Source organism: Gobio gobio (assembly GCF_949357685.1).
Source record: "Gobio gobio genome assembly, chromosome: 1".
NCBI classification, from domain to species: Eukaryota; Metazoa; Chordata; class Actinopteri; order Cypriniformes; family Gobionidae; genus Gobio; species Gobio gobio.
Window position 1 is genome coordinate 52,377,531 of NC_137097.1, and position 20,916 is coordinate 52,398,446.

Below are 20,916 nucleotides of genomic sequence, written 5' to 3' on the forward strand. Positions count from 1 at the left end.
TTTGAGTTGTCAGTCCAACAAATATATGGACGTTTCATGTCCCACAATGATTGGTGTCTTTTTTTTATATGATCATGTGTCACCTTGATAACTGGTGTAGGTGTCTTTCACTGCATAACGTCAAATTTTTCTTATATCTGTCTACCCACTTTTCTTATCCTCTGAAGCAGATCCCTAATTCTATTTTACTTCAAAGAGTGTAGCCAAGTATATGACCTTGTATGTTAGAGAACTCAGTGTTCTCAATCCATCCACTGCGTGTGTGTGTGTGTGTGTGTGTGTGTGTGTGTGTGTGTGTGGCATCATGACTCTCCAATGTCAACTGCAAACAATACTGTGGATGGAGCTCTCTTCATCCCCCCATCTCTCCCAGATCTTTTGCTAATTTTCCAATAATTCTCAACTGGAGGGTCCCAAAAATAACTGATAAAGTTGTAGCTAATAACAATGCTATACAGATAATAAATCTGCATTATTTGAATAACAAAATACACGGCTAAATCAGCTGTTAAAATGGAGGATAAAACATTTCCCTTTGTCTTTTGTTGTTGAAACATGTGCTTCTAATTCTATTTTATGGGTAACACTTTACATTAAGGTTTCATTTGTTAACATTAGTTAATACATTAACTAACCACGAGTAATACATTTGTTCCTGTATTTGTTAATCTTCGTTAACGTTGTTTAATAAAAATACAGCCGTTCATAGTTAGGTCATGTTAGTTCACAGTGCATTAACTAATGTAACAGCTTTTTATTTTAATAACATATTAGTAAACGTTGAAATTAACATTAACAAACATTAATAAATGCTGTAGAAGTGTAGTTCATTATTAGTTCATGTTAACTAATGTTAACTCATAACCAATGTTCATTTTTTGATAATACGGACATTTCATTTCAGCCCTGAATCAGTTGAGAACTACCGATCTTAAAACAGCACTTTCTTTCTAATTTGTTTTCCTCTTTCTCTACACTTTCTCATCTTACTCAACTTTTTCTGTTTATTTCTCTCAGCCTCTGGTCCCTCCCTTTCTCCCTCCCTCCTTCGCCCACTCACATCCTATTGGCGGCGCCTTATTTCAAACCATTTACTCTCCCTCCTGCTCATGCCTTTCCGTGATTTCGCATCCTCACAAATGCACCCCTTCCTGACAGTGTGACCCTTACCGATCACCTGAGATGACCTTCCCTGTCCTCCGTCTGGTTTTTAATTCCTTTTTTTTTTTTTTTTGTCACCCTACTCCATTCTTTCCCACCACTAAGAATAGTTTCCATCAAGTTCATGTGTGATTTGGCTTAACACAATTATATCCCATCTCTCTCCGGCTTCATTCCCTGAGTACTTAATGGGGGACTATAAAGGGATGGTAATTAACCGGAGAGGGCACTTTTATTAATTAGGTTTTAACGAGAGCTAAGGCTGGTGGGGGGAGTGGGGTTATAACTATCTTAAGAACACTGTTAGTGTTAGATATGGGAATATAGTCATGTACGTCTCAATGCTGTCACTGTAAGATGAGTCTTCTAAGCTCCTTTCTGTATCTATTTCTCTCTCTCTCTCGACTGAAAAAGAGAGGGCCTTTTGAAAAGGGCTTCCGTTCTCAGCCGTCAGAGCGGTGTGATTAGTTTCAAAGCAGAGGTCAAAGTCTGACTGATGACCTTCTGAGGATATATCGTATTATGCGTGTGTGCCAATGTTGTGTAGTTTGTCTTTGCACAGCACAATTTCATTTTAAGCTAATTAATTGTGCTGCGACATGGCTTTTTTTTGCGAATGTGACTATGTTTGTGTACGCAAGCGTCCTTGCTCTGTTAATTTATTTTCTTTTAGTGCTATTCCACAGGAGACGTCGATATGAGCAACTCGGCTGAGAGTAGCTTAGTGCACACAAATGAGAGAGAGAGAGAGAGAGAGAGAGAGAGGGAGAGAGAGAGAGAGAGAGAGAGGGAGGGATTGCAAAAAGCCTCAACAATCATTGGGCTCAAGCAGCCGGTTGAGGCTGAGATAATATAAGGTCGGTTCATATAAATCAGCAATTATATTGCATTTGTTAAGTGAATTCAGTTACTTAAAAGAGTGCATGGGCTAAAAAGGCACACAAACCTGTATGCAATGCATCGACAGATGGTTTGCATAAGGCATCCATACCTCAGTCGGGGAGAAAGCTTGAAGAGGAGGGGGTACTGCAGTATTTTGTGCCGTGCAGTTCCCAGATGAGTCCTCTAGGTGGCCTTTGAGCACCACTGAGCTTCAACTGCAGTGGGATAGCAAGTAGAAATATCCAAAGAACCAACACTGCACCAGACAGAGAGAAAGGGAGATAGAGTGAAGGTACAATGCAGACGCACTACAGCATACTGTAAGATAGAAGAAAAGTAGCATAGATATGATTCATTCCTGCTTCCTTCTCATAACAGTGCATGTATGTATCACTTCTCTTTGACATTGGTAGTCTAAACTGAATAATTTATGAATGGAGCCTCATTTACCTTTACTGCAGTCATTCCTTCACATTCCCCTCAGTGGCCGTAACATGTTCTCTCGGTTTTTCCTCTCTCCTCGCGCTCTGTCGATATAGTGCTGTTGTCTTTTATAGGCGTATCTGTCCTTATAACCAACCCCCATCCCAATGGACATGCACACTTTAATGTACTTCCCCCTTATCCAGGCACACACACACACTTAACAATGATTTCCTTTTTTTTTTTTTTTTGTGGGAGCCTCTTTTTTTTGCTTTGTCAGCACAACCACAGTTCCCCCGTTTCAGTTTTTCCTATTCATCATTTTATTTATCTACCCACTTGTGTTCCTTGTAGTTTTGTATTTCACCACAAGCTTGTCATATTTAAACGCCTCACAAAAACGCCATTGGTTTAGCCAATGTTGAATATTGGGCTGCTCAGACAAACACTGTGTTTTGATAGTGCAGCAGAGCCAAAGTGTTTACACTTTTGAGTTCATTTATACGATAGATTGTGCAATGGTAACGCCTGCGTAGTTTTGAGAGTTTTTAAAATTATTTCATTTTTTTATTATTACTTTGTTTATTTATTATTTGTGAGATTTATTTTAGTATGTTATTTATTTATGACTCTTCGTTGGATGTCTGGTATACAAGTTGTTTTTGCTCAACTTTTCAACTATATTTGCAGTGCTTATATAGTCCTTAGCTTTAAATGATGAACTGAAACTCATACGCTGTCCATGGTGCTGAAAGGAGAAGCCAACCTAATTATCTTCATTTAGAGATGCAGTGAATCCGTCTACCTTGTTTCGTATGATTCAGCTTCCCTCCTTCCGATGGTTCTCACTCTCCTGTGATCTTTGTTGTTTCAACAGTTAATCACAGGGGGACATAAGGGAAAGCAAGGGAAAGCAAGAGAAAGTGTGAGCTGAGTCAAATGGATAAGAGTGGATAATTAATGAGGGAAGACAGTTTGACAGATATGTATGGAGCAGCCATGCAGCACAGCCAAACAAGAGGAACAGATAAAGGAGAGTTATTGTGAAAGCAGGAAAAGACAGCACAGCAAAACATGGGAGGAGGACATTTGTCGGTGAAATCTGACCCTTGTACACCGTTTTGCTAAGCAATCAAAAAAATTGCTTTATGTTGTAACTTCTAAATTAACTTATTTTATTAACGGGTTTAACATGGCTGGATCAATCTGACTACATTAGGTTACACTAACAAAAGTCACTATTAAAGTTTAAATCAGGTACAAATAGATTTAATGGCACGTTACCACTTTTTACAGTGTACGATAATCCCAAGAGAAAAAGAGAATAGCTTCCCTGCTCCACATTTCCAAAATGGGACATTTTGATTGGAAAAAGAGCGGCAGTACTCGTCTGTTTCACTACAGCTGAGAAGTAAAAACATTCAATTTTTAAGCACCTTCTCCGTGCAATGCCGTGAAAATATGAATGCACGTTAGTGCATATGAATGTGACCCTTTTTAATAGAATATTTTAATTTTGAAGATTGCATACTCAGACGGTTATGACTGCAACTTTACATTGACTGTACTAAATGGTCTGCATAACATTATCACTGCCCAAAGAGAGAAAGCGAGAGATAGTGTAAGAGTTAATGCTCTGCAGTCTTTTCTCCCTATTTTGTGTAGCTCAGCAAATAATCGTTCTGCCTTTAGCTTTTCTCCCTCTTCCTCCCACCCTTCCTCTCGCTCTCATTCTCTTCCTCTCCCTCTTTCTATTGGATACGCTGAGAGCATGGGGTGGGGAGGGGGGTGGTGGTGGCTGTGAAACATTCAGTCATTTTCATCTCCCTTTGCTGTAATTGAGCAGAGTGTTTTAGTGAATTGAGGGACATGAGAGCTGAGTGATGGCAAAAGATGGAAATGGAAGAGGAGGGGTCTCGTTCCTGTTTATTGTGTGACACTTGACTGTATATTGAAGTCGCTACTTCATTAAAATGCTTGTCCCATGTACCTGCATCAACATTCATCTGATTTTGTATGTTTGCCAGGGTCATCACTAAAATTACACCATTTTTATGGACGGGTCCTTTCTTTTTCAGTCCCAATGAGTAGACTATACCTTAAAAGACCCCCTCACGATGTCCCCAGTAGCCTTATGTTTGCACTTTCTCAAGAATTTGAACAGGAATTTGACCATTGCCATTGCATTGCACCACCCATACAGAGCCACATTAGTGACTGGGTATAAGAACTAATGATGTGATGAGTTAAAAGCAGGTTACTTTTACCAGCTTGATGATGTATAAAAGTATGGGCATCACTAATTTTCTTTTCTCCTCTGCTCTCCCACCGCAGGCTCCTCCTCCCCCCCTCCCATCACGGTTCTCTCTCCTCCTCTCCCTCCCCCTGCTCCTCTATGCTCAGTTCGGTGTGTGTCTCCTCTTTCAAAGGGCGCAAGGGTGGGAACAAGTCGTCCAGCAAAGCATGTTACAGCGCAGACATGACTTGTCCTTCAGACAGCGAGAAAATAGTAATAAACTGCGGGGGGGTTCGGCACGAGACGTACCGCAGCACACTCAAGACGCTGCCTGGGACCCGATTGTCCTGGCTCACGGAGCCAGATGCGTTCAGTAACTTTGACTATGACCCCAAATCCGACGAGTTTTTCTTTGACCGTCACCCTGCCACCTTTGCTTTCATCCTCAACTATTACCGCACAGGGAAGTTGCACTGTCCCAACGATGTCTGCGGTCCTCTCTTCGAGGAGGAGCTCGCGTTCTGGGGTATCGACGAGACGGACGTGGAGGCTTGCTGCTGGATGAACTACCGACAGCATCGGGACGCCGAGGAAGCGCTGGACAGTTTCGAGACGCCCGAGCCGGACCTGCCAGAGGACGACCCGGCGCTAACGGGCGGTGCGGATGGGGACTTGAAGAGGTTGTGTCTACAGGAGGACGGTCGCAACACCAGCAGGTGGAGTATCTGGCGGCCCCGCATCTGGGCGCTGTTTGAGGACCCCTACTCCTCGAAATACGCCAGGGTGAGTGAGTGTATCGGAATCTTTCGAAATCTACTTTATTAAACGTGTCTGTATCAGATTTTGAGCGTGCTTCATGTCAACTTCTTGCAGTATGACATTATCTTGTCCTTGTGTGATAGGCTACCTGTTCTACTCGACACGCTATTTTTAGTGTAGGCTTCATGGAATCAGGTTTGCAACAATCGGAATAGTTTAGTTGTAAACTTCTGGAAAGTTTGTTAGCTAAGTTTGCAGAGAAAATAGACTTTGGTTCGTTATGTGCACTCTTTCTCTGTCACTCTCTCTGAAAATGCAGTATTGTGCCGCTGTCACTCTCCACGCGCATTATTTGGCGGTGAACACTGCGTCTCGAGCTCTCAGCATGCGCACCTTTTTATAACGTACATTTTTGGTTCTGCTGTTAATGTAAATTATAAAATTGTTGGGCGGAAAAAAAGTTATTTTAATGGGTTGAAGAACGTTGTTCTTCAGTTATTTGTTTAATTACGTTATGCTGGTTGGTCAGTTGCTGCATTAAGCGATCATATATTTCTGACTAATGAGTGGCTGTAGCCTACAAGACTGGGTTTCCTTCATAGATGTGGTCGTATTCAATATCTGAGGTCGCTACAAAACATTTAACACCCAAATCAATGTTTAATGTCCATTTATTTATCAAGTAGCCTATACGTGTAGCAAGTCAAATTATATACAGCCAGACGGTCATTATCGCAAAACATACCCCCCCCCCCCCCCCCACTTAATATGCACGCATTCAGATCACAGCCGCCAGCCATTGCGCATGCGCATTGAGTATGCACATTTCGCTGTTGTCCATACTGCAGAACGGTACCTGCCAGACCCCTACGATATTAAACGTCATGACATTTACCCTGAGGTGTACACCATTGCGTTTTGGCTATGAACATTGCATTGCCTTGCAGATCTTGAATGTTTTTTTTTTTAATGTTAGAAGAACGTTTCAGCAAAGCAGGAACAAATGGGAAAACAACTGCTCATGCCTGAATGAGTGCGTCTCATTCAGCTCACTAGGTCGTGAATCAGTATATCATATACATGAATTCTGGCACTGGTAAGGACCCTGACTCACTACACATTGGTACACCGATGGCTCTATTCCTGGCATCAGGGCTGTAGCTGGGGTATCCGGGGCCCCAGTGCAGGTTGTTGCCGTGGGTCCAGCTCAGTTGAAATCGGCCCTCCTTAAAGCCGGGGGCCCCTAGAATCGTCACCATCTTTGTCCCCGGCAATGTCCTTATTGTACACTGTCTCTACCGGCATTTATGAACAACAGCATCACAAATATCACATTACGATAAATACTTTGATTGTTGCAACATTTCAGGTGTAAATTATTAATAAATGTTGCCTATCTAGCTTTGTATGTTCATGCTGATATATGATTAAATAGCAGTTTTTAAAATAAAAAACATATTTTACGTGTCATTATATGTGGTGAGTTGGCTCATGTGATTATGTTTCGCGCTTCGGAACTTCCATTAAGGTACATTGTGGGTCTTTTGAGGGAGTGCACTGGAAGACTGAGACTGCCCTTAAAATGGCAGACTCCCTCATCAGTGCCCTGACTACCAAACTAGGGAGCTGATTGAGACGCACCCTATGAAAGTAAACATGTTGTCATGCTTGCAAACTATTTAGTCATTTTGTACCTTTTATTAGGTCAATGATGTGACCCATACAAATGGTAAGGGTCACATATGTTTATGTGCAAACATATTATCTCCTATATGTTTGAGCAGACAAGATATTTGAGAAAATTCTAGCTTATCAAAGCAAGTTACTGGTATCAGGTTGTGCTTAGGTATGGATTCACATTGGGTCACAGGATATTCGCGGTATCCCAGGAACTAGAGATTCCCGCAGGTCTTGCTTTTAACTGAATCAGTTTCCTGCTTACTCAGCAGAAGCGCCATATGTCACTGCCGCCACAATCACCTGATAATAACTACGTCCTAGCACTCACACCCAGACCTGAAGCTGAAATATGATTTGAGTTTTGGGATAATGAACATATAAGGTCATATGAATTAGATGCACCAAACTATTTGTCAATAATCAATAATCGACAATAATCTCTGTACAAATCTGTAAAGATTTTAGGAAAGCAAAGTCACTTACTGACCCTTGTGTGTTAAGAGATGTTTCAGCTGGAGCACATGAAAGGTAATTCACCTTTTGGCTCTCAGGACGTCATTCACGAGCTAGTGCACAGCGACCATTTATCTCCTTTATCAGGTCAGGCTGGTTATTTAAGATATTTATCTCCCTCGTCACATCTAGGTCAATAGATCATCGTCATGAGCAGTCGATACATACTCGCTTTCTTAATTCCCCTGGGTTCCATTTAACTGATCAGTTTTACTTTGCATTTTTGGCTGCATTTAATTGCAGAATTGCTCCCGGTGTGTTTGAAGGGTCTGCGATTGTAAGTTACCCAGCTCTTCTTACAGTTCTCAAGGGGAGGGAGAGATGCCGTCATCGTTTTACTGCGTCGTCATTGAACGGAGGTCTTTTATCAAGCGTGACACGCATAGTGTTTTATTAGCGGGCTGCTGTATGGGTGCAGGGCCTCGTGCCGGATTGCTAATCATCACTTACAACCTCCATGTCCCTTTCTCTGGCTGTGCTATAGCGTAACACTGCGGCGTCTCATACTAGCTGACTGCGTGCTGATTTCTGCTGCAGAGCAACAGAGGCAGAGCCTGTGCATTTGTGTATGTGCGTGCAGGCAATGCTGTTAGTCACTTTTTTAAATCAAGATGTGTATTATCTAGATTTTTAACTGATTCGGTTTGCATTTCTAGCACTTATGAAGATAGAAGGCGTCTTCAAAGTAAATGCTGACTTTTAAAAGATTGGCTCCATTAAAGAAATAGCCTGAGCATCTGAGTTGATCTATGGTGTCAGGACTAGGAGCTGTCTCTCTCTCTCTCTCTCTCTCTGGTTAAATCCCTGGTTTAAATCGGATGATCCAGTGAGCCCATACATAAGTGAACAGTTGCAGCAAACCCTGGCTCCTTATTGGCCAGATTAAAGGATTCAGATAACAGTTAGCTAAAGTATTGTATAATTCAGGGGTTTTCCAAAATATGATGATCGCCTTTCCTAAACTATTAAAGGCAAATCTATTTTCTTGTCTAAAGTTACTTTAAATAGTTGACACTGTATTTTTTTTAATTTAATTTGATTTATTCCGTCATTTCATTTCATTTCGTTTAGTTTCTTAAAATTTGTATTGTGAAAAGAATGTATAATAAGTATGTGAATGAAATATATCTGGAATCTATTTACTTTCTATTAATCAGACACTGTATTTTTTTTCTACCTACCATTAGAGTTATTATTTTTATGTTGAATTTTATTTTACAGTTTATACTGTTAAAAATATATTAAAAATGTGTAAAATATAATCTGGAAAATATTCTATTAAGTTGACTTTTTTTTTCTACCCACATTATAGTTATTTTATCTTACAATTATATTGTGAAGCAAACATGATAAATATGCCTAAAATATGATCTAGAAGATATTTCGTTTCTATTACGTTGATGCTGTATTTTTTTTCTTCCCACCATTATAGTTATTTTATTTCATTTTTATTTTTCTAGCACACTTCAAACTCCAATTTGAGAACCACTGATCTAAATGACAATCGTCACTATTGCGTTATTTGTAGTTCATGTGCGATGAATTAGAGCAAAAGGTGCATCACTTGGAGAGAAGACACAAAAGACACTTTACACACTGGAGTTGTAGTGCAGATTAATAAAGGAAGAAGTAATAGAGATCTCACAATAAAACGTCCTCAATGACAGTTATCTGGGGAGCAAATGCATAGTATGCAGAACGATCGGAATGACTTTACTGTTGTTCAGCATCTCAAGCTTGTAGTCGAGCACATGTTGTATGAGCGGATGGATAACAACCTGCGGGTGCATAGTCATTCACGTGCAAAATCCTATTCGATAAGGATGAACAACTATTAAATGAACTACAGAGCTCTAGCAGCGTTTCTTAGCAACAGCCCCTAGTCAAAATAATCCCGTTTTGCAGTGCTCTGTGTATTTTGTTCCCACGCGTAAATATATATTATGTATATATATTATGTATGTATATATATATATATATACAGAAAGCCTTTAATTAACGTCACAATTCACCTTGCTTGAGGTAGATGATCCGGTATGTATTTAGAAATGTATGTTTGTTTTGTCGCTTTGCATTTGTCATGACACTCATTACTAAATAACTGCTTTCACATGCGTTATGTCAGGAGATCAACCCGGAGTGTCCCAAACTTTAGTGAGTTCCCTAACTAGACAGCATTTATGGCCGTCATATCGGCATGTCACCAGGAAATGAAGACAGACGTCGCTGCTGGAGCTGTCCAGTGCTGAAAGTAATCTAAATCCAATATAATCTAATTATATTCTAATCAAAGGAAGTGGCTTGACAAAATATTTAGTTTACCTCACCGATATTTAGTTATCGCAAATAATATCCTTTCTTAGATGTAGCATACAAACAAACATTTAATCACCCTTTTCTAAAAGACAATTAATTGAAGACAATTAATGAATAAATAAAAAAGAATCAATAAATGAAGGGACATTTTTGTGGGAAAATAGAGAAAAAGTCGATGAAATCTGTAGAAAAAGTCTGCATTGCCTGTACTTCTATTCTAATCATAAGTGACTTAACAAAAACTGTTCACTTCACCAATATTTGGTACTATGAATAATAACTTATTTTTTAGGTGTAGCATACAACAAACATTTGACCAACCTTTATCTAAATGACCAATAATTTGTATAAATAAAAATAATCACTCAATAAATAATTAAACAAATAATGTTTATTTGTGGGGAAAACTATAAAAAAAAAAAGTCTGCATCTGCTTCTATTCTGATCAAAGTAAGTGACTTTACAAAAATGGTTCACCTAATCAAAATTTTGTTCAAATTTTTTTAGGGTAGCATACTGCATAAATTTGATGAACCTTTATCTAAATACAAATAACTTAAATAAATAAATACATACATAAACTGGGGAAAGAAAAAATAGAAAACAATATTTTTCTCAATGCTTAAGTTGGATTTCCCAATAGCACAAATGTCCCAAAACCGTCTTATAGTGCTGTCTCCCCACCAGGTGTTTGTAAACAGTTAGCGAACTGAATGTGCCAAAAATAACCTTAAATGTCAGGACTCCAGGGACCTGAAACTATTTGAAAAGTGTGTCGCTCCTTGCGTGCAATGGAAAACGAATATTACTTCTTGCTTCTTTTGCAATTTTTTATTTATTCATTGCAAACACGTTTGAAGTGCATTCTCAAGGGCCGCATAGACCACGGCAGTGTACAACACATCGAATATGACTGGATCCCTTCAGATACTTTCCTTTTAACTGCAAGCTTTTTCTTGTAAAATGGGCTTGTGTTGATCAGTTCTTTAGAAGTATCTTTTGTGTTCCCTGTAATGATCATGCTCATTTGTAACCCGAGTTAGTCTGCCTGTAAAATCCTTCTTTTCAGGTGAGACCTCTTTTGGCACCCGTGCTCACACCTCCAGTCTTCCCCCACTGTTTTTCTTCTTCTACTTTTACTACATCTCTAAAAATAGTAAGTAAATGAGGAGATATGTGGGACAAGATCTCAGGCCTCCGCTCTTCCTCCTGTACTGTTCATTTACACAATGCTGGCAGCAGAAGCTTAACCGAGCCACCGAGGCCACTTTTTTTTCTGCAGTATCTGTGCCGCACATGTCTTCTAGCCACACAGTGCAGCAGCAAAATGCATGATAATAAAGCTTATTGAACCAGTCACGCTGAGACCAATAAATCGGTGAATAAGAGGTAGGGCGCTGAATGCGCTTGAATCTACAGTCGCAGTGTGCTGACCCCCCCCACCCCCCTTCTCTGGTTGCAGTCCAGCTCGCCGGTGAATGATTCTGTTCAGTTGCAGCGTATTTGCTTTTACATTGCATCTTCTCTTGGCTCAAGCTACAATCAAGCCCCCAATCCCCCCCATTGACTACAGTGAGCCTGTCCACCCTGAAGTCTAGTCAGCCAGTGAACTTGTAAATGTCGGCATATGCGGTGCAATGCTCCTACTTTGAATTTTAAATAGGTGTTGAAGACCAGCCAATGCCAGAGCCAACAAGTTATTAGTGTGAAACCACCTACATTAGGAGTTTTTCATTGCAAGACAATGGTACTGCCAAAATAATCATAGGATGGCCAGCAATGTCCAGGAACCCCTGCTCATTTTGCTTCACCTTTGCACCACTTCAGCACTTTGTTCACAGGGCAAATGGAAAAACCCTGTTCCCTCGAGGACTCGTTGGTCACACAGGGGAACAGCCGGGTAAAAAAAAAGAAAGGAAATACCTTGTATTCCAGCCCTATACACCTCCAAGAGGTCCTTGTGGGCCTAACGGGACTTTAACTCTTCTGACCCATGGACATAATTTTCATTTTGTATTTAGTAGACTGCTTGTTTGCAAGTTTTCTATTGTTCCTTACGGGAGACTCAATTCTCAATTGATTTCAGGGGAGTTTGTCATTAGCATGTTGATTTGCTGGCATAAAAATACAAAGCTAATAATTTTATTGATTTTTTATTAATGTTGATGTTTATTTATACATCTTATTTTTTAATGCAATTTGTTTTGTTTTTTTTTAAATGTGTGAGACTTCTGATTCATTAGCTGCTATAGGTACTAGAAAAATTATAAAATGCAGGAAGTGATAAATCCATTTGTGCTGCAAACCTGTGTGTTTTTGGTTACGATAATGAATTACAATAATATGATATCTTAACTAATACCAGTTTGTAACATCAGCTAAAATGACTGGAACTGGCTGGTCACAGAAGCCTTGCACATTCAAGTTAAAAATGGCTGCAGAGATGCTCTTACTTTAAAAATAAGACAGATTATCCACAATCTTGGATTTATTAATATTTGTGTATCTTTATTTTTAATTTGATTGTCTTTTGTCTTTGAATTGGCTTTTATTGTGTCCAAACATAAAAAGCTTTTTTCTTTTTAAATTACAAAACCTTACAAACCAAAAGGAATTTCCCATTTAAGAGAAATTTTGACCTTTTTTATTCTTGACTTAAAGGGTAAATTGTAGATTTCATTTTCATTTACTCACCTTCATGTCATTCCAAACCTGTATGACTTAAAGAATCATTTAAAGAACGTTTCAACTGTTTAGTTTTTTTTTGTTTTTGGCCATAATACTAGACTAGACATAATACTGTGGAATAAAATTTCTTTCTTCCACAGAAGAAAGCAAGTCATACAGGTTTGAAACAGCATGAAAGTGAGTAAATAATTTTCATTGTTTGGGGAGCTATCTTTTTAAAGCTGTTAGTGATACTGACAGCAATAAAAACTGACACACATTCCCAAACGGGAGTGAAAACATCTATTTGGATGTCTGTGCTCATGGCACATGAAAATATATTCAAAACAGTCACAAGAGGGACTCTGCGGTCTCCGATGGAAGCGGCATACATGACACACACACTCTTTATCTCTCTCTTTCCACCCCCACCCCTCCGTTTCCCACCAAATCCCTTGCGTTTTTTCAGGCACACTCCCACAAGACTTCAAGTGATGAGAAGGAGAGTTAGAAAGGGAAAGAAAATAAAGAAAGAAAGGGGGAAAGGAACAAGCATGGTGCTGTAATGTATCATGGCACTTTTACTTTATATATAGTATATCCTTGTTCTGTCATGCTAATCCCAGTAAGACATTTACACGCACACACACACAAACACACACACCAGAATATTACCATGAAACACATTTTTTTTTTGCCAGCCAGTTTCAGATAAGCCTTTTCCCCATGGATGTGGCTAGATTGCATGTTCGTGTGTCTGTGTGAGCGCACTGGAACCGAGGAGAGAAAGAGCAGTGCTCATAAGATGCTGATGGTGGTAATACTGCAGCATGTTGGATGGAGGAGCAAGAAAGGGAGAGGGGAATTGCAAATGAGAAATGAGGGAGTAAGACTGAATGAGAGCAAAGATAAGGTGGTACATTGAGAGATGACGGTCTTGTTGGAGATATAGAGAGAAGAAGCTATAGGGAAAAACGGTAAAAGGAGCATTGGGCAATGAAAGAGTAAAGATGGCTGACATAATGTTAGCTGAATGGCATCAAAGATTTGCTCTACTGATCCATACAGCTGTTTTTCTTTTTTTAGATTTTTGCGCAGGCTGATCGCCTTTGCAAGTATCCTGACACCTAGTGGTGTGGATGCAGCTTAACACAAAATCAAACGTTGTCAGCTAATTATGTCATTGTAGAAATGCTCTATTCATAGTGAGCCACAATTGGGGCAGTTTCCATAATGCTTCATTTCTTTAATTCATTTGCAAGTTGGACAGCAAGTGTCCAGTAACAAGGAGGTGGGGAGGTGGGGAGTTACTAAGGTCCTGTCCAAAATGGCACACTTCATATACACTCACGGTCCTGTGAACTTGCAATGGCAGCCGTGTGCGCGTGATCGTGAAGTCCATGAGACCTTAGGGTGTCCTATTTGTCATTTTAGGTTTCAGAAGGGTTCTATCGAGCTTTTTGGTCGATATGTGCCCTTGTTGTGCAGTTTTGCACTGAAGCGAGCGCCGCTGCAGACTTCTTCCCAACAGTCAAAGCAGTATTACCGCAAGTGTTTAGGGTGCCATTTGGGACAGGGCCTAAGATAAAGTAAGTAGTATTCAGCTGGTCGTGTGATCTCGACAGGTCGACCCCCATGAGGCGACCTGCTAACTGTAAAATAAGATATCTTTATAACTAAAAAAATTACCTTACATGAATTATTTTCTTAATGTGCAAAACTTTTTAATAAGGTTAAAATGACCAAGTATGTCTTTAAGACAGCTTGCCAATGCAGGAAAGATGACCTGAGTATGAATGAAAGATTAAGGGTTATGTGCTTCACAACAGGCTCTTTTTTTCGGTGAACTTGATGTTTCCTCCAAAAAGTGTGCAATTGTTTTAATGATGTTTACTTTTCTTTTTTTTTTACTGGAAAACAGGACAAAAAAATCTGATTACCTGCCTGGGAAATAAAATGTTAACAAAGGTCTAAACTGGGTTGCTGATTTAAAATGGTCAGCTGATTTAAGCTCTTAAACCAGTCAACCGAGCTGGGAGACTAGCGAAGACCAGTTTTGATGGGTTGGGAAATATTGTTTTGCAACGTTCTGTAAAATTACTGTGTAAATCACAGGTGTATGTATGTGCACTTCCGAATCTGGGTGTTTTTCTTCTTCAGTTGTGTACTGCGTACATCTGAGAGAGGTTTGTGCATCTCTATGCATTTGGCACTAGCTACTGCATGCTAGCTTTTAGCATTTTCGCAGAGTGGGGCTCTCACTTGGATTAAGGACAAAGGGAAAGGCACTCTATCATCCCAGCTAATGGCGTAGAGTACAGAGAGAAGGAGAACACTGCCAAACTGTGGCCCAGACTGGGAGAGAGAAGTGACTTGCACGGAGGAGAGAGTGTTAGAGCGATGGGAAGAGACTAGGAAGGAGTGATTACAAGGAGGGCAAGGATGAAGAGAGGAAGGGAGACGGAAAATTTGCAAGGACAAATGTGTGTAGTGTGCTGCAGTTATCAGGATCGAATACTAAGCAGAAAAAAATGCTGTGCTACTTATTTCCTCTGTTTCACCTCGATGGAGCGAGTGTGTGTGCAAGAGAGTGAAAGAGTGTGTGGTTTTTGTTTATGTCAGGGAGTTAGATGCATTTTGCATGCGTGTCTGTCAATACTTCAAATGTGTGGTACATGAGCAGTTTTGGATAAAGAGTTAGATGCTAAACACAAGTTGACAAAGACAATAAAGCAATATAGTATATAATTAATATGTTGTTATATGTACTATATCATTTGATAAACGATATAATAATAAATATATAGAATTTTATTATTGCTATTATTGTGTAGATATTTTACGCACCTTAAAAAGTGAAATAGGCATAATGAATATTGAGACTATAATAAAATACATACATCTCACATTATTTATTTCATTTTTCTGTGCAGAAATTACACACTTTATTGTTAACACACAAACATAACATGGGATCTTACATTTATTGAGAATGAAAACATAAATATATTTATATATTCCTTGAGTGAACAGGCTATAGAAATTATCTTCTTTACGTCTTTGTTGTAGCCTCAACATTTCCAAAAGGTCCTGGGAAATATGAGAAAGAGAACGATAGAATCTGCCTGGAGTGTGAGTCACTCTCTTGTCCTCCATTAGGCCAAGACCCTCTGTGTTTTTATCAATGAGAACTAATGCGTCAGCCCCCCCCCTCCCCCAAAAAGCAAACACTTAAACTCCATAGTAGATTTTCTCTCTTTCACTCTCTTTGTCTATATCCCCGAGCTACTTCGATCACACTACATCAACTACTGTTATGCAATACACTCTTCTTCAGTCTCAAAGGTTCATCTTTTACTCTCCCTGAGCTGTCAATCACTACACCACAATCCAGACTCGCATCACAGACATTAGGATGTTTACTCGTTTTCTCAAATCATGCTGGAGAACATGAGAACATCAGGTTTTACTCAAACTTGTGGAGTTCATGCAGCTCAAGTGCTGCTGCCATTAAAGCAAAAAAGAAGGACAAACCAAACACTAAGATTTTCCAAGCGTTTCACTCAAATTGTTATTCTGATAATACAATTTGCAATGGCAAATTTTGTGTAAAATGCAATTCTCAGTAGTTATCTCAGACTTTTGGACATCACTGGAGGAAAGAAGTAATCAGGTGGATTGTTTGAGTATGTCTGTGTTTGTAAGAGGCGCTGTGTCTGCTGCTTTTCTTTTGCGCTGATTTGAGAGGGTTCATTCTGTCCTGTCAGTCAGTGACTGTAATTAATCTGTTAAAGTGCTGAGCTGTGAGAGAGAGAGAGGGAGAGAGAGAGAGTGAGTGAGCTCTGCTACAGCGGCTCAACTGACCACTGCCTGTGAGTGAGTATGTGTAAGACATAATAACATCTGGCTGTATAGGATATTGTTCCTCTGCTGAATGAAGCATGTTTGCTATATTACATATTATTGATGTAACATGGGAGTGTTGAATTATAGGGATTGGTGTTGAAATGAATATTAAATTGGTTTTGCTCCATAAACACTAAGAACATCAATTCAGTATTTGCTTTAAATCATACAAGAAGAATTCAGCCTGTAAATTTTAAGATATACACAATACTATATTGCCAAAAGTTTTAAGACACCTGCCTTTACATGCATATGAACGTTAATGACATCCCATTCTTAATCCGTTGGGTTTAATATAGATTTGGCCCTCCCTTTGCAGTTATAACAGCTTCAACTCTTCTGGGAAGGCTTTCCACAAGGTTTAGGAGGATTTTTGACCTTTTTTCTAGAAGCGCATTTGTGAGGTCAGGCACTGATGTTGGACAAGAAGGCCTGGCTCACAGTCTCCACTCTAATTCATTCCAAAGGTGTTGGGTTGAGGTCAGGACTCTGTGCTGGCCAGTCAAGTTTTTCCACACCAAACTCGCTCATCCATGTCTTTATGGACTTTGCTTTGTGCACTGGTGCGCAGTCATGTTGGAACAGGAAGGGCCATCCCCAAACTTTTCACACAAAGTTGGGAACATGAAATTGTCCAAAATGTCTTGGTATGCTGAAGCATTAATTGTTCCTTTTACTGGAACTAAGGGGCCAAGCCCAATCCATGAAATACAACCCCACACCATAATCCCCCCTCCACCAAACTTTACACTTGGCACAATGCAGCCAGGCAAGCACCGTTCTCCTGGCAACCGCCAAACCCAGACTCGTCCATCGGATTGCCAGACGGAGAAGCGGGATTCGTCACTCCAGAGAACACGTCTTCACTGCTCTAGAGTCCAGTGGCGGCGTGCTTTATCCAAGGCTTTGCATTGCACTTGGTGATGTAAGGATTGGATGCAGCTGCTCGCCTATGGAAACCCATGAAGCTCTCCACGCACTGTTCTTGAGCTAATCTGAAGGCCACATGTAGTTTGGAGGTCTGTAGCTATTGACTCTGCAGAAAGTTGGCAACTTTTCCGCACTGCGATCATGCACTGACCCCGCTCTGTGATTTTACGTGGCCTACCACTTCGTGGCTGATTTGCTGTTGTTCCCAATTGCTTCCACTTTGTTATAATACCACTAATAGTTGACTGTAGAATATTTATTAATGAGGAAATTTCACAAATAGACTTATTGCACAGGTGGCAACCTATGACGGTACCACGCTTGAATTCGCTGAGCTCCTGAGAGCGACCCATTCTTTCACAAATGTTTGTAGAATCGTTTGCATGCATAGGTGCTTGATTTTATACACCTGTGGCCATGGAAGTGATTGGAACACCTGAATTCAATTATTTGGAGAGGTGTCCCAATACTTTTGGCAATATAGTGTAAATATTAGTACTATATGAATAAAATGTCAGAAAAGCAATTTGTTTATTGTTTCTGTGCAATAAGCGTGCGTTTTGAGTGAAAGACTTGAGTTCCTGCCATAGTTTGTTTGTTTTTCACTTCACTTGGACCCTTTTATCCTTCATTTATTCCAAATGATATGTACTTACCAAGTCACTGTATGCTGCCATTAACGTCTTGTTAAATTTACTTTAGCCTCTGCCCTCTCTCATTATATGTGTCCATGTGGTGGTTATCAGGAGGATCCAGAGCACACATGCCGCTTGCCGTGACCTCAGTGTTTGACTTTGTTTCTGTGTGTAACTGGATTCCTGGAGACCTGGACTCGCGCTCTAGCGTCCTGCACTCAGAAGGCATATTAGATAGTAGTTAGTTGCGGTTTAGGTCGGTTTATAAATCTCCAAAAGAACTGCACTCTTCTTGATTCTGTTAACACTTTTTTTTATTTTGGTAGAGATAGTAGAGAGCACAGGAAGTTATTGGTGATAAAAGAGGAATAAAAGGGGAAATCAATGCATCTCCAGCAGGAGTACCAAGACGCAGTGCGTCTGAAGCACATGCACTAACCGCTAGGACATATGCTATATGAAGCTTGATTTTGTTGAGTTTGATAAAGGGGTCATTTCACAAATAATCAAATTTAGCTTGTTTTGAGACAAAAGTAATGTACTATGAAAACCCACTGTCAGAAATAAAATCAGTGTTATATATATAAAATGTATATATTATTGTAGTATTTGTTTAAATTCGTAGTTTGTTGCTTTTGTCATTTGTATTAGTTTTTTATATTGATAAATAAAAATAAATATATATTTAATAATCAATATTAAATATGTATTTTTTATTTCCATCTTTTTATATTTTGAGTAATAATACTTTTACTGATTTTATTCAATTTCTAATTTTCATTGTCTTTTAAAGTTTTTATGTTTGTTTTAACATTTTTATTAAGTTTTATATATATATATATATATATATATATATATATATATATATATATATATATATATATATATATATATATATATATATATATATATATATAGCTTCGTTTTAATAAACAAAAATGTTTTTTGATAAATAAAAACACAAATAAGACTTGATTTAAACTTTCAGATTTCTGATTGGGCGATCAGAAACGTGGCCCATCATGGTGAGGTAATATCAGGAGAAAGACCCCAAAACAACTAACTATTTGACGAAAATGTGTAAAAGTTTGTAGAACTTTATACTGGTCCTGGTACATGCCTATTCTTCAGAAGAATCCCAATGTTAGAAACTCATTATGGATATGTATTTTTAATATGCTAATCAGACAAACTTTGACCCTTTAGTTTTGGCAGAGAAAAAGTGCATGTGCTCATTTTACATTAGAAGGGATCGTGTCTTAAAGGCACAACAGTAAAAAAGTGTCTACTTCAGCGAGAGGGAGGGACTGTTTTTGCTGAAAAAAATCCCATAAAGGCCAAATTCACACTGCACCAACAGACGTTTACCAACGCGAACAATCACCAAATTACATTGTCACTTCTCAGACATTCCACGACCCGACAAATGCCTTTTGAACATGTTCAACTGGCAAAAACAAGCGGCAACAGACGCTGGCAACAAACTGTGTCTGTTGCCGTTGGTCAGCATCTGTTGGTGCATTAGCCTTAAGTGGACCTCAGGGGAAAAATAACAATAGAAATATGTTTTTAAGACCTCTTAAAATGTGATAGGATTGATGAAAGGTTTATCTATGAACCAATGAAAGGTTTATCTTTATTTATGGCACAACTACTTTTTCTCTCATTCTCTTTCAAACATATTCTCTCTCACTTTTTCTCTCTTTCTCTGGGTGGTGGAGGTACCAGATGCTGATCCATTGGGGTTCCAGGGCTCTGGCCTTCTCCCCACCCTGGTGTCCTGCCAGATCTTGAGAGAGAGGGACATGGAGATGGGTTGAGGGTGGAGCACAGCTTGTCCTGCTCTCTTCCCAGATGGCTGTTGCGGCAGAACTCCCTCTCTCTCACTGTCCAATTTTTCTCTTATCTTGTTTCATTCATCTACTGTTTTTTTTTCTCATTCTATCACATTATGCTTCTAATCAAACACTATCACACATAAACACGCTCTCGCACAGCTCGTTCATGTAAACTCAGCAGTTCAGCTGACAGCAGATCAATATGAAAAGCGTTATGAGAACGGCCTCCGTAGAGGATGACATCACACATGTACACCTCACAGCTAGAGGCATTCCTGCCTGTTTTATACTAATAAGAGATGTCTAATAGCGTTTTACCCTACATCTACTTCTGAGTTTCACTCAGATAAAGCTTAATGCACTGTAGAAAGTGAATACGGATTAAGATATTTTTCTACCCTATCTGACTTTTAAAAATGTTTATTGCTGTAACCTAAAGCAATTCATTCAATTCAGTCATATTAAATATTGAAATGATTTAGATGTTACCACATGAAGATTTTTTTATTTTATTTTTTTTATATAATTTGACAAAACACTTTAGGTAAACAATAAGGGTCTAAACATTAACATTAGTTTATGCATAAGGTCTCATGAACTTACACTGACCAGGACGGGGTATGTTTGATCCACAACATATTATTTTGTGGAAACGTGATATGTGATATTTATTTTATATATTTTGTTTTAAAGCTGCACCATCTTTCTTCTTCTTTTATTTTTATTAATGATAGAGTGCAAATACAAAATACATCTTCCAAACCATGTTTTTACTTCACCTAAATACACTTTCATAAATCTAAAATTATGATTTATAATTTAGAGCTGTCAGGACGAATTTTGCTGGAAATTGTATATATACTGTATGTATGTATGTATGTATGTATGTATGTATGTATGTATGTATGTATGTATGTATGTATATATATACATACATACATACGTACCTGTCGAGGCATGGACTCCACTA

General features: G+C 39.1%; 1 protein-coding gene across 3 annotated transcripts in view; it reads left to right on the forward strand.

Annotated features, from left to right (window-relative positions):
• Positions 1-4,831: 4,831 nt before the first annotated feature.
• kcnc3a (potassium voltage-gated channel, Shaw-related subfamily, member 3a) overlaps positions 4,832-20,916 on the forward strand; it is a gene marked incomplete at its 5' end in the record, with an annotated part of 54,259 nt that continues 38,174 nt past the window's right edge. The window contains one exon of one of the 3 annotated variants that reach the window (XM_079830867.1): positions 4,832-5,485. In XM_079830867.1, the coding sequence (XP_079686993.1) occupies positions 4,862-5,485 (624 nt within the window). The remainder of the gene's footprint in view (positions 5,486-20,916) is intronic. The other 2 variants (XM_079830868.1, XM_079830866.1) reach the window with 2 other exon arrangements.